Source organism: Falco punctatus (genome assembly GCF_963210335.1).
Source record: "Falco punctatus genome assembly, chromosome: 7".
In the NCBI taxonomy this organism is placed as follows: domain Eukaryota; kingdom Metazoa; phylum Chordata; class Aves; order Falconiformes; family Falconidae; genus Falco; species Falco punctatus.
In genome coordinates, this window is record NC_137587.1 from 13,569,860 (window position 1) to 13,583,786 (window position 13,927).

The 13,927-nt window shown below is 39.0% G+C and overlaps 1 protein-coding gene across 11 annotated transcripts in view; it reads left to right on the forward strand.

Moving 5' to 3' along the window:
- The window catches only part of HECTD1 (HECT domain E3 ubiquitin protein ligase 1), a 64,840-nt gene that overhangs the window by 47,633 nt on the left and 3,280 nt on the right, over positions 1 to 13,927 (forward strand). For 10 of the 11 annotated variants that reach the window (XM_080397000.1, XM_080396998.1, XM_080397007.1 and 7 more), the window contains 12 exons: positions 381 to 514; positions 2,416 to 2,572; positions 3,423 to 3,645; positions 6,234 to 6,288; positions 6,518 to 6,700; positions 7,029 to 7,239; positions 7,323 to 7,408; positions 8,510 to 8,637; positions 11,343 to 11,544; positions 11,694 to 11,831; positions 12,087 to 12,694; positions 13,795 to 13,873. In XM_080397000.1, coding sequence (XP_080253126.1) covers positions 381 to 514; positions 2,416 to 2,572; positions 3,423 to 3,645; positions 6,234 to 6,288; positions 6,518 to 6,700; positions 7,029 to 7,239; positions 7,323 to 7,408; positions 8,510 to 8,637; positions 11,343 to 11,544; positions 11,694 to 11,831; positions 12,087 to 12,694; positions 13,795 to 13,873 — 2,204 coding nt within the window. The remainder of the gene's footprint in view (positions 1 to 380; positions 515 to 2,415; positions 2,573 to 3,422; positions 3,646 to 6,233; positions 6,289 to 6,517; positions 6,701 to 7,028; positions 7,240 to 7,322; positions 7,409 to 8,509; positions 8,638 to 11,342; positions 11,545 to 11,693; positions 11,832 to 12,086; positions 12,695 to 13,794; positions 13,874 to 13,927) is intronic. The other variant, XM_080397008.1, reaches the window with a different exon arrangement.

Consider the following 13,927-nt stretch of genomic DNA (forward strand, 5'->3'; position numbering starts at 1 on the left):
AGCAATATACATTTGTGTACCATTTTTTGCGATCTTTTGTAATTTTTAATAAGTGTAATTATGAAACATTTGATATAAGCGAATGAGAAACCGATCACTTGCTGATCACTCTCAATTATACAAATGTTAAGTGCTTCTTTTGTTAGTTATGCTATTGACTAGACCCCTGGACTTTTTGTCAGGTGTATGCTTTTATCACAGCTTTTAATCTTAATATGCCATAAGCAGTGTTTTAGTTCTCTCTTTTGCTTGTTTAAGTGAGATTTGTTTTATCACTCTTCCCAGTGCTCCTGTTCTTTAATTTTCAAAATTTTGCTTTAAAAGTTATTCTTGGCTTTTGTTCTGTATGTAAATACATGTATATATATGTATTATTATAGATTTTCTTGATAGCTGCCGAGCTAGTACTCTGTTGGCAGAGTTAGATGATGATGAGGATCTACCTGAACCAGATGAAGAAGATGACGAAAATGAAGATGATAACCAAGAAGATCAAGAATATGAGGAAGTTATGGTACAGTATAGTTAACATAGATAATATCTTAATTGGCTAACAGATGCATTAAAAATCCACAGATTCTTTTGACGATATGGGGTCCTAGCTATAGTCTTCCCATTAATTAAAATAAATGTATTTAGATTTTGGACTACTAGTTTGGAGTACCTGTCCATTAGGACTTGTAAATGCCAAAGTTAGAATCATGTTACACTTTTTGGGGGCTGCAAACTGAATACTACTTTACAAAGACAGTTCATTGTCCCTTTTCCCCATTCTTGCATATAATTGGGTATTAAGAAAGCTGTTTTCTCATGCACCGAAGTGGGTGTGATAAAATTGCAAGGCCTCACTAGACAGGACAACTTACGGGGCAGTCCCCTTTCTGTAGAAGTCTGATTGCACACCTTCAACATTTATTCCGCAGAAAAGTGTTTTTGAACACCAGCACACCCTGAGACCTTATAGGCCAGAATTAACATTTTTAAACCAACCTGGGGACAAGCTGACAGACTAGAAATGATGGATCAGTAGTTTACTGGCTGATAAAATGGTATAACTTTGGGGGTAGGCTGCTGAATTTTGTGGTTATACAGTTCTGGGGCATGTTTAACTGTAGGGCTGTGTGAAGTAAACTGTAATAATTAAATATGCCAGAGGAATTATCTCTTAAAAAAATAAAAGGGGAGGGCAAGTCAGACTCCAGCAGGTTAGTCCACATGGTTGTTGCCTACATTATTGTGAGTTCTGGCTTTTCGTTTGGTTGTTCTTTAGTGGTATGAATAATGCTTGGTCTTCTACCACTACTGAAGTGATCAGAGTGGATATTGCAAGGTCTAAGAGGAAAAAATTTAAGACTTCACTAATGAGGATTTAATGTTTATTACATAGATGTAAATATTGTTTTATGGACTTATAGAAACTTACTCTTGTAATTAATATGCAAACGTTTAGTCATTTGAACCAAAAAATTAGCATTTTAACCTACAGTGATTATGCTTTTAATAGAAATTCAGTTATATTCCTGAATATTTAATTATTTCACCTTCTGCATAAAGATGTGAAGTTAGGCATGGAAAAGCCAGTACTGTTTAAGTGGATCTACATGCAAAAAATAACCTTAGTTTGTAGATTGTTGATCACTTTTCAGAAATTATTACATGGAGTTACTGTTATTGTTCATAGGAAGAAGCAGAAATAGCTAAATTAGCCTTTACTTAGATTACACAGCAAGAATCGGATCTGGAAAAGAAAATTTTCCTTTCTTGTGTTCCAGTTCTGTTCCTTTGGATACGCTATGTAATTCTTATCAATGAGGAGTTGAACAGATTAAAAGCGTGTTGTAGAAAAGTCATAAGCAGTACTTGCTACAGCTTATTGAAAACTAGATTTCTTCTCACCATAATAGTGCCATTATTTTGGGATCTGATTTAATCTCTGGGTAAAATGTGTATACATTATATATCAATATATGTGTATACATTCAAAAAAATACTACTTATTTTCAGAAAAAACTATGTTTATTTTGACACCATTGATTTATTTGAATCGTTGATGTTCCAAACTTTGTGTAATACACAAAACATCTACACCTACACCAAGTTTGCTGGTCTACAGTAGTCTGTATTTCCCTATATTTTGGTGCTTCATGGAAAGTTTCATTCTTTCCAAGAACTGTAGATACACCTGGTGTAAGGTTAGCCCATTTATGTGGATCTTCGTATGTCTGTAGTTTTGATAATTCTCTGGATTCCTGCTTGACCAGTTAAATGCAAATAATACTGTTACGTGCCAGCTTTGGTATCTTTTGTGTGAGTTTTAGTTTACATAACTGCTATATTCCCTAACTGATTGCTAAATATTTGATCAAATGATTCTTTGTAGTAGAATCTAAAAAACTACTACTTTTTTTTTTTTAGGAAGAAGAGGAGTATGAAACCAAAGGAGGCCGCAGAAGAACATGGGATGATGATTATGTATTGAAAAGGCAGTTTTCTGCTCTGGTTCCTGCTTTTGACCCAAGACCTGGTCGTACTAATGTTCAACAGACAACTGACCTAGAAATTCCTCCACCAGGTATGCTGACAAGGCATTTGTGATCGTTGGTCTGGTTTTGGGATGGAGACTCTCCGTTAAGGGTCCATTGGGCTTTGGGGATCCTATTACTATTGACCAGTACAACATGCTTTTGTGGCTGCATGGCTTTTCTCTGTTTGAATGAGAGTTTTGTCTACCTCTGCAGCTTCAAGTGTTATTGAGGGAAGAGTAAATTAAATGTTGTGTGAAACAAGCATACTCATGAATTTCACTTGGACTAGTGATAGATGTCTTGCTATGTCTGGTTCCAGCTGCAGAGAGCAATCTGTGTGTTGAGCTACCCAAAATAGATTTAGTTGGAGAGGGCTTGTTGAAAGAGTCCAGAGCAGAGGCAGGGGGGAAGCTGACACGGTGATGGAGCAGTCGGTATGACCAGCAGCGTAGCGCCTGTCATCTTGATCTTTAGTTCATTCTTGGTCAGCAGCGTGGGTGAAGTCAGTACTCATTACAGAAAGGAATACGTAGGTTGAGCTTATGTGGAAACAAGCCACTGTTGATTTTGGTGAACTGAAAGGAGTCAATACAACAGGAGGATGCTGTGTATGAAAAGAAGAATGCATGTGCTGTCGTCATATTAAAGGGGATGTTATGAAGATATAAGGATCAGTAGGCATTTCAGAAATTCCTGTTAGCTTTACTGGCATAAAGAAGTACTGCAGTTACAGCCCTTAAATATAGTTCCTAGTTAGAACTGAGGATCATCTCTTTGGCATGTGTGCAGGAACGCTTCACGCTTCCTTATTGAGCTAGTTTATTACTGTTTGAGCCAACTTGTCATGCTTTACATATTTCTGTATTAATGGCTTCTCAAATGATTTTTTACATGCAGGTACACCTCATTCAGAACTCCTGGAAGAGGTTGAGTGCATGCCTTCGCCACGTTTAGCACTCACCTTGAAAGTTTCAGGTCTCGGAACAACTCGAGAAGTGGAATTGCCCCTAACGAACTTCCGGTCTACCATCTTTTACTATGTACAGAAATTGTTACAGCTTTCCTGTAACGGCAATGTGAAATCTGACAAACTTAGACGTATTTGGGAGCCAACATACACGTAAGCTTGCAAGTTTGTTATTCTGTGTAGAGAACATGGTGACTGGTTAGGAAACAGGTGTGAAACAATGTTAGTTTTTTCTTCCTCCTGTGTAGGAAGCAATGCTAGAGTTTTTTCTTCCATTTATGTCAGGTTCTTCTTACTGGTTGTATAGCTAGCGCTGTGACTACAAAACAAAAAAAACCATAATGTCTAATGCTCAGCTGTGACTTGTTCACAATATTTCAAAAGTCAAACAATTGACCAAGAGAGGAGAATTTGGTCTGTTTAGGGATCTGCGTGAAAGAATCCCATGGGGATATCGTCTTAGACAGAAGGGAGGTCCAGGAGAGGTGATGGGTTTTTCAAGGATCACTTCCTCCAGACCCAAGTGCAATCTATCCCAGTGTGTGGGATGTCAGGCAGAGGCAGTAGGAGACCTGCATTGATGAACAAGAAACTCACAGCAAAACTCAAAACATAAAAAGGAAGCGTGCAAGAGGTGGAAGAAGGGTGAAGTGACCCAGGAGGAATATAGAGTCATTGTCCCAGCATGAAGATACGGGGTTAGGAAAGCCAAAGCCTATCTGGAGTTGAATCTGGTGGGAGATGTGAAGGGCAAAAGGTTAGGGAGCACTTAAAGAAACATGAGTCTGTGGGACCCAGTGGGATGCACCTGCAGGAGCCGGCCACTCTTGATTATCTTTGAAAGGTTGTGGTGACTGGGAGACATTTCTGAGGACTGGAGGAAAGCAAGTGTCACTCCAGTCTCCCCAAAGGCAAGAAAGATCTAGGGAACTATGGACTGGTCAGGCTGTCCTTCATCCTTGGAAAGGTGATGAAAATAGCCCTGGAAACCATTTTCAAACAATGAAGGACAAGAAGGTGACTGGAAGTAGGTAGCATGGATTTATGAAGAGGAAATGATACTTAACCTGATAGCCTTCGATAGTAAGATGACTAGCTCGGTGGATGAGGAGAAGGCAGCAGATGTTGTTTCCCTCAACTTCAGCAAGGCTTTCAATACTTTATCCCTCATTGGCAAACTAATAAAATATGGACTAGATAGTGTCTGAAAACTGCCTGAACTGCCAAGCTTAGATGGTTGTGACAGTTGTTATGGACTCCATCAACCTGCAGGCGGTGAAGCCCAGCTGGAGCCCAGCTGGTGTACCCAAAGGGTTGGTACTCCGGCATTAATGAGCTGCATGGTGGGACAGAGCAGACCCTCGGCAAGCTTGCAGGCAAAGCGAAACTGAGAGGAATCATTGTTTCACCAGATGATTGTGCTACCGTTCTGAGAGACCTCATCAGGCTGCAGAAAGGGGGACACAGGAACTTCATGAAGTTCTGCAAAGGGAAATGCAAAATCTGGCAGCTGGGGAAAAATAACTGCATGTGCTGGTCCGGGCTGGGGGCCAGCTGGCTGGGAAGCAGCTTGGCGGAAAAGGTCCTGAGGGTCCTGGTGGGCATAAAATTGAATGAGAGTCAGCTATAGACCTGGCAGCAGAGGTGGTCAGCAGCATCTTGGGCTGCATTAGGAGGGCTGAGGGAGGTGAGCTTCTCCCTCTGTTCAACACTGGTGGGACACATCTGGAGTGCGATGTCCAGTTCAGGGCTTCTCGGTACCGGAGAGATACGGGCAGTGGTGTGAATCCAGCAGAGGGCTGCTGTGGTGGTTAAAGGCTCTGGAGCATTTGTCACACAGAGTCTGAGAGATCCTGCGACTGTCCAGCCTGGAGAAAAAAAGGCTTGTGGGATCTTGCCAATGTGTATGAACACCTGATGGGAGGAATAGGGAAAACTCTTCTTTGTTGTGACAAGTGAAAAGGACAAGAATAAAATGTCTCAAATTGAAACGGGAAATTCCATTTAAATATGCCATTTGAGCAAGGGTATTGGACTAGGTCTCCAGAGGTCCCTTCCAACTTCTGCTGTTCTCTCTACCCTTATTTGACCTTACTAGCTTTAAAATAATAGACAGAAATTGTAAGACTACATGATTGTGCATATTTTCCATTTGCTACACCAATGTAACTTTGTTCCTACGAGAAAACTGACTTACACAAAAGCAAAAACTGCAATAAGTTGGTTGCAGTTTTTTAACCTCGTATTTCCGATTTCAGCAGTGCTTACACATTGCACCTGTTTCCTGAGTTGCCTTGGGTCAACAATTGTGTGCTGTAACAAAACTATTTTCTAGTTATAAAACATGAGAAATAGTTGTAAATATCTCCTAAGTTAATACATGGCAAACTACCCTGGGACTTCAAAATTTCAAAGAGGTAATGCACATGTAGTGAAGAACCTAAAGTTGGCTTGGGAAATTTGCACAATCAAGGTTGTTTGATTACTCAAACCTTACTTCAGGAAACCTAAATTAAATGTGTTGCGAGATAAATATTAACATAATGAAAATTAAATATGAGTTTAAGAGCTTCGCTGTGTCAGGGTATCCCAGATGTTCTGTGCAGCAAAGGACAGCTGCTGTTGCTGTTTTACATCATGTTATCTAAATGTCATTGATGTCTAACAAGTCAATGTATAACTTCAGAATTTAGAGGATGTGCTATGAGTATGAAATATTAACTCATTGTTTTGGTATCTAGAATCATGTACAGAGAAATGAAGGATTCTGATAAAGAGAAAGAAAGTGGAAAAATGGTAAGACTTTGTATGTTTTTGTGGCTGTTCAGACAAAAGCAAAACAAATCTTACTGCAGTTTTTGAAATGCTACATTAAAAAAACTAACAGTTTTTGATTACTGATGAAAGGATATGAGTGAGTATATTTGTAAATGCATGCTCCTTAAAAAAGACAGTGTGTAATGCATGTGAAATCTTGAAGACTTTACAATCAGGAAAAGCCAACATTTGGTGGTTCCTGTTGTAGGGTTGCTGGTCAGTAGAGCATGTGGAGCAGTACCTTGGCACTGACGAATTACCAAAGAATGACTTGATAACCTACCTGCAGAAGAATGCAGACTCAGCTTTCCTGCGCCACTGGAAATTAACCGGCACTAATAAAAGTATTAGGAAAAACAGAAATTGTTCCCAGCTCATAGCTGCATACAAGGTATATGTCTGCATCCAAACTTTTTTATTATGAATGGCTGTGTGCTTTGTTTTGCAGCTTTAAAGATTCTTGTGGAGGAGGGATATGACAGGGATAGGCAAGTTGAATGTTCACATGCCAATATCAAGTTTAGGTTTTGCTACCGGTTTTTTTTTCTGTCGTCTGGTCATGTTAAAATACACTTGAATCATGATTTGAACCATCCACAATATAACTAAGTGTTGAGGTTGAACATGGTAACCATCCTGATTTTTCAAATCATTAACTTGGAGTGCACCATCCTAAACTGTAATGCATACAGTTTCCATTCTTAACAATTCTTCTACAGGATTTTTGTGAGCATGGATCAAAGTCTGGATTAAGTCAAGGGGCCATTTCTACTCTTCAAAATTCTGATATCCTTAGTTTGGCTAAGGAACAACCTCAAGCCAAAGCTGGCAGTGGGCAGAACTCCTGTGGAGTAGAAGATGTTCTGCAGTTACTTCGCATTTTGTATATAGTTGCTAGTGACCCTTACACAGCACGAACAGCTCAAGAAGGTAAGTTAGTTACCTAGCAGAGCTTCTTAAATGTTTTAATGAAAACAAAATAAAGGAAAATTTTTCTCTTTGATTATTTTCAGAAGGGGATGAGCATCCTCAGTTTAACTTCCCACCAGATGAATTCACAAGCAAAAAAATTACTACGAAGATTCTGCAACAGATTGAGGTATTACATAATGTATAATGCACAATGTATATATGTAACATGGTTTTTAAGACTCTTACTCCTTACTTTCTTTGGAATTGTTAGGGGGTTTTGCCATTTTGACTTTTGAATTGCTTCATATGACGCTTACTTCCTTATATTTTGTATGAGTAAATTCTGTAAAAACAGACTAGTCTGAATAAAACACACCAAGAAAAAAATAATAAATTTTATCTTTTGATTATAGAGAATAATTTTTTTCTGCACCAAACACAATGTAGTGTACCTATGTCTGTCTGATGATATTGTATCAAAGGCAATTAATTGTGTTAGGGTTCACAAACATTTTGTTGTTTATATGTTCCACATAAAGCTTTCAAAAATGGCATTTAAAAAACATATTGGTAGCAGATCAGTTAGATGCATTCAAAGGAAAACTGTAAGATGTAGTTGTTCAAGTACTTTAAGATGTTCAGTAGAACTACTTTTTTGTTAGAAAAAATCCTTAAAGATGATGAAGATTCTTGACTTGCTTCACCCTTACGTTCTTTTTGAGGGTTTTTTTTAATTATGTTATGTTGCTCTGATTATTCACTAAAACAAAGTTCAGTTCTTCGTATTAAATATCTTGGTAGTAATTATTTCCGCAGTCTTTTTTTATTATACTTGCTTTTTAGGAAGGACTGTAGTAATATTTCAGTGGGGAGCAACTTTACTACTACCAAGTTTCTTTTGTGTCGTCTTGCATTGAGGACATAGTATCTAATCACTTTTGGGCAAAACTCAGAAGCAATTCTTTCCAGTTAATTCTATATTCAGATCTCCTCACAGTTTTTTGAGTAGTACAGATCCCAGAGGTTTACTGCAGCTTGTAGTGTCTTTGTTCTGAAGTGCTTTGTGTTCACTCTTGACTCCTAGAAACGTTGTGAACTTCTCATTCATAGCATTTAAAAAAAATAAAATAAATGGCAGTTGCTGAGAAAGGAGGCACTTGCCTCAAGCCCAGGTGGAAACTCTGTACTTGAGTGTATTGGGTGTCTAGGTACTTAGTTACAAATTTTTTGGGATGACATGAATCTAATATTACAAACACTTATTTTTTTCCCTTGCATTAAACTACAGGAACCCTTGGCTCTTGCAAGTGGAGCTTTGCCAGACTGGTGTGAGCAGCTAACAAGCAAGTGTCCTTTCTTAATTCCATTTGAAACAAGACAGTTGTACTTCACATGCACAGCATTTGGAGCATCAAGGTAAAAAAAAACCAAACAAAACAAAACACAAAAAAAACCCCTCAACTAATGCTGCTTTCTTTTTATTAGTAATTTTTTTAATTGCTGATTCACTGAACAAGACAGATTTTGTTTGCCAAATGTAAAGCATTTTGGATATTAGAAAAAAAGGGAAGATGAGGGAAGAAATGGCTTGGATGGGTGTACTCTACGCTGGGTAAAAAGCTGGTTGAACAGCTGAGCCCAGGGAGTGGTGGTGGATGGAGTTACACCCAGCTGGTGGATGGTCACAGGTGGTGTTCCCCAGGGCTCAGTATTGGCACCGGGTCTGTTTAGTATCTTTACAGTTGATCTGGATGAGGGGATCGACTGCACCCTCAGTGAGTTTGCAGATGACACCAAGTTGGGGGGAGGCGGGGGGTGGGGGTGGGGTGTCGATCTGCTGGGGGCAGGCAGGCTCTGCAGAGGGATCTGGGCAGGCTGGATGAGCCAAGGGCAGTTGTATGAGGTTCAACAAGGCTCAGTGCCGGGTCCTGCACATGGGTCACGCCAGCCCCACGCAGCGCTACAGGCTCTGCTGAGGAACAGCTGAGGGAACGGGGATTGTTTAGTCTGGAGAAGGGGAGGCTCAGGGGGAGCTTTATTGCTCTCTACACCTACCCAAAAGGAGGTTGTAGTCAGGTGGAGGTAGGTCTCTTATCTTAGGTAACTAGTGACAGGACAAGAGGAGATGGCCTCAGGTTGCAGCAGGGAGGTTTAGATTGGATATTAGGAAATACCAAAACTGCTCAGAACTGGCTGGACATAGGTCAGCAGGTAGTAAGCAGCTGTATTGTGGATCACTAATTATCTTATCATGATTATCATTTATTTATTAGTATTATTTTCCCTCTTTTCTCTCCTATTAAAATGTCTTTATTGCAACCCGAAGATTTTACTTTTTCCCCCCAGTTCTCTCCCCTGTCCCACGGCGGAGTTGGGGGTGAGCAAGCAGCATTGTGGTGTTTAGCTGCCTGCCAGGTTAAACCATGACAGAAGCTTATGCTGAGTAGCCCGTCCTCTGTTTGATACTCTTCAGGAAGTTCCTTTGAAGAAAGTACATTTTTCAACTTCAGCTGAAGACTTGCTTGTGTACCTCTAGCTGGGTTGTCCTATCAGGCAGTAACTGGGTTGCAGTTCATTGCGTAAACGAGTAAGAAACAACAGAGAAAATATCCTGAAAATAAATGTGAATCAAATGTTTTTTGAAAACATAACCAAAGAACATATGTTTTATTTTTATAGTTCCTACAGTGGTTTGGTGATTGCTTGTTTTGGTTCATTTATTTTTAATTCACTACAGTCTTAAAAAAAATAGACAATATCTAACAAAAAGATGCTGTTTCAAAGGTTTGTATTAGCTGCTTAATGAAACTATAACAAAACCAGGCCTTAAAATATTTAAGGATAACCTCTGAAGTGCTTTGTTACCTAGGAATCCTTAATATTTTGATTGCAGCAGCAATTACCTTGAGAGTATGTAGACAGTGTAAACCTTTTTGGAAGTTTGCTTTTAGGTAATGAGAAGGAAGGGTTAGTTTTTGTGGGTTTCCCTGGCAGTTTTTGTTCACTTGTTTGTTTTCCAAAGAGGAAGAAGTGTAGGCAGTGAGCTGCAAAAATTGCTGTTGTGTGTAATACGCAGTAGAAATGCCTCATGGAGAGTGTAAAATGAGGCATTTGAAGAGAAGAAAAGGCATTGCAAGACAATACATCAGTTTAAATCTTAGTATGGAAAAATTGAACTTCTACAGAAAAATAGTCCAAAAAACTGGACCATGTGTTGCTTTCTTGTTTTTCTTTTGAAAAAAGGTAATGTTCTAGAAAAACCTGTGTTTTAAAGAGATCTTTCAGGAAACATTGCATAGTATTTACTTGCTGAGTAAAGAGCTTTCTTAAGCTCTTAAAATACTGGAAATAGTTCTTAAAACTCATAGACTCCAGATGAACTCTGTGTGTATATGCATGTGGGCACCTGGGCGTGTACACTTTCAGTCTGTGTCAGGACACTTGACCATACTGGCAAAACAACCAACAGATGGTAGCTTTGTAGTTTATTGCTGCGTAGCTGACAACACATACAAGAATTTTGAACTTTTGACTTCATGTAAGTACTGCTATTAGAGGCGGCTGCTCTTCCTTCACTGATACGGGTCTGTATGTGTATGATTGCACTTCAGCTTTGCTTCTGTGTTTCTCTAATAAGTGTTTATGTAAGTAAAACTTGCTGTAAAACTTGGTGGGTATCAATGGGGTGATGTACAACTGCCTTGCAGTATGTAACAGAAGTTGTAACAAGCGTCTATAAACAGTTTTGAGCATCTGTGATGAAGTACTACAGTAAATGCTGCTGTCTGTTCATTCCACTGTAATTTGAAAACTGTAGTAATTCAGGTCAAGAATTGTATGTTGTCATTGGTGGTATCAATTACATCAGAAGTTTATGGCTGGCTCTTCATAGTAATTAAAAATTATTTAGTTTTCTAAACTCATAAAATACAAAGCAGCCCGTATTTGGGCATTTCAGATATTTCTGAGAAATACTTCAGTGTGTAGATTTACCTCCTTCTGATTTATTTATTATTTTTAATTGGTACTTAACAAGGTAATGTTTTCGTAGTGGCTACTTTCAAGTTTTTGTGCTGGTGGACATCGAAGCTTTAAAACAAATGGTTTTCGTTTTTTTCCAGAGCAATTGTATGGCTACAGAACAGACGTGAAGCCACTGTTGAACGGACAAGGACCACAAGCACAGTGCGACGTGATGATCCAGGAGAATTCAGAGTTGGACGCCTCAAACATGAAAGAGTGAAAGTTCCGCGAGGTGAATCCTTGATGGAATGGGCAGAAAATGTCATGCAGATTCATGCAGACAGAAAATCTGTTCTAGAGGTAAAGCATATCTGCCTAGCAGAACAAGGTTAGATAGCTATTTCTAACTGCCTGGGATACTGAATATCCTGTTCCGTGACCAACACTGACCATTTCACTGGGACTTCCTTTCATTCCTTTCATTGCTAACGTTCCGTATGTTTTTCTAGGTTGAGTTTTTAGGGGAGGAAGGAACAGGCCTGGGTCCTACCTTGGAATTTTACGCATTGGTGGCAGCGGAGTTTCAGAGGACAGATTTGGGAGCTTGGCTTTGTGATGATGATTTTCCAGATGATGAGTCTCGTCAGGTATATTTCAATTTGCATTTTAAACTGAGTACTTGTTTAAAAGAAAAATGAGCTAGATGTCCATGAAGGGAAGAACGCGTGATCAGTGAGCAGCCACTCATTGCGGTCAAGAATGACCACTCTGCTCCACAGCTTGCTTGCTTACCTGTTCTCTTTTTAACAGAGAAGTAGAATGTAGTAACTTAAACAGCACAGATAGGTGATTAAATTCACCTTGAACGATGTCAACTTTTTTCTGTGTGTCTCCTAAATCAGGTTGATATTGGTGGTGGATTGAAACCCCCTGGCTACTATGTACAGAGGTCATGTGGACTCTTCACAGCACCATTCCCACAAGACAGTGATGAACTTGAAAGAATAACCAAACTCTTTCATTTCCTTGGAATTTTCTTGGCTAAATGCATTCAGGACAATAGACTTGTGGATTTACCGATTTCTAAGCCTTTTTTTAAACTCATGTGTATGGGGGACATCAAAAGTAACATGAGTAAGTTGATTTATGAGTCACGGGGTGACAGAGACTTGCACTGTACTGAAAGTCAGTCGGAGGCTTCTACAGAAGAAGGGCATGATTCCTTGTCAGTAGGAAGTTTGGAAGAAGACTCCAAATCGGAATTTATTCTCGATCCACCAAAACCTAAACCTCCCGCCTGGTTTAATGGAATTTTAACATGGGAAGACTTTGAATTAGTAAATCCACATAGAGCTAGGTTTCTAAAAGAAATAAAGGACCTTGCAATTAAAAGGCGCCAAATTTTAAGCAACAAAAGTCTGTCAGAAGATGAAAAGAACACAAAACTACAGGAATTAATGCTGAAAAATCCATCAGGTTCGGGGCCTCCACTTAGCATAGAGGATTTGGGGTAAGAGTTTTTGTATTTATAAATACGCAGCGTTGTGTTAGAGACAATTGTCAAAGTGTATAATTAAAAATGAAGATTTCTTCATTTTAAATAGTATCATTGCAAGGGAGAATCATTGAAATATACTGTGAGATCCAGTTTGACATCTGTAGCTATGTTCTTGTTCCTTAGTTTGAGGATTTTCTGTTCTTGCTTGCTCAGTTTCCTAAGGTTTAAGCTCAAGTGTGGCTTCACCGCAATGCTGTGTGACTCTAGAAACACACAAATACTTGTGAAGACCTTTAGAAAAGTGTCAATCTGTAATCTCTTTGCTGTGATGACTATTGACATCTATCAAGTTTTTTGGAGAACTTTTTAAAGAGGACAGATGAAATTTCAGATCCTGTTAATAGACATGCAGGCCAGTGTTTGAATCCATGTTAAGCAGAACATTTTGTGTGCTAAGTTTTAGCAAATGTCAAAGACATAAAAGCGCTCATACCTGTGTAAACTTGTGTCAGGATATCAACCTTTGTGATTTTGAGTTACTCCTTTTGAAACAACAGTAGTTCTTCTTCCATTAATGTTACGGATTATTTGTTAAAATCATGTTGTGCCACAAGGATTGCGTGGTTGGTGATTGCTTACGGCCCTGCGGAACTGACTGTGGCTTGTTAGAGAGGGAAAGCGAGTAGCACCGTTGAAGGGCCTCCATGTCCGATACGTTAAGTGTCCCTATAACTGTTAGTGCTGGAAACCAACGTAAAGCAATTTTTGAGTCTGTGAACTGAATTTAAACAATTTGAAGTAGTTGTGAAGCTGGTAACCATTGAAAAATTTCATAAAGTTTAATATCTTTATCAAATCCGAAGAAATAGTGGGTGAGTATGCACATGCACATACCATAGATTTGAAAGATGCATTATCTGTGTAGTTCATTACTAATTGTAGTTCTGCACTGTGGTACCACTGTTCATGTATATACAAAATGATTCACAAACAGGGGTTTGAAATGTAGTGAAATGCTTTTGGGTGTGTGGGGTGTCGTTTTTATATCTGGTGTGTTTGCAAAAGCTGTATCAGGTTTGTTTGCGATTAGTAACTGTCTTTGTATTTTGAAGTCTAAATTTTCAGTTTTGCCCTTCATCTAAAGTGTATGGGTTTACAGCTGTGGATCTCAAGCCCGGTGGTGAAGATGAGGTAAGGGAACAACCTACTTCTACAATTTCAACAGCAGTAACTCTAAAGCAAAGT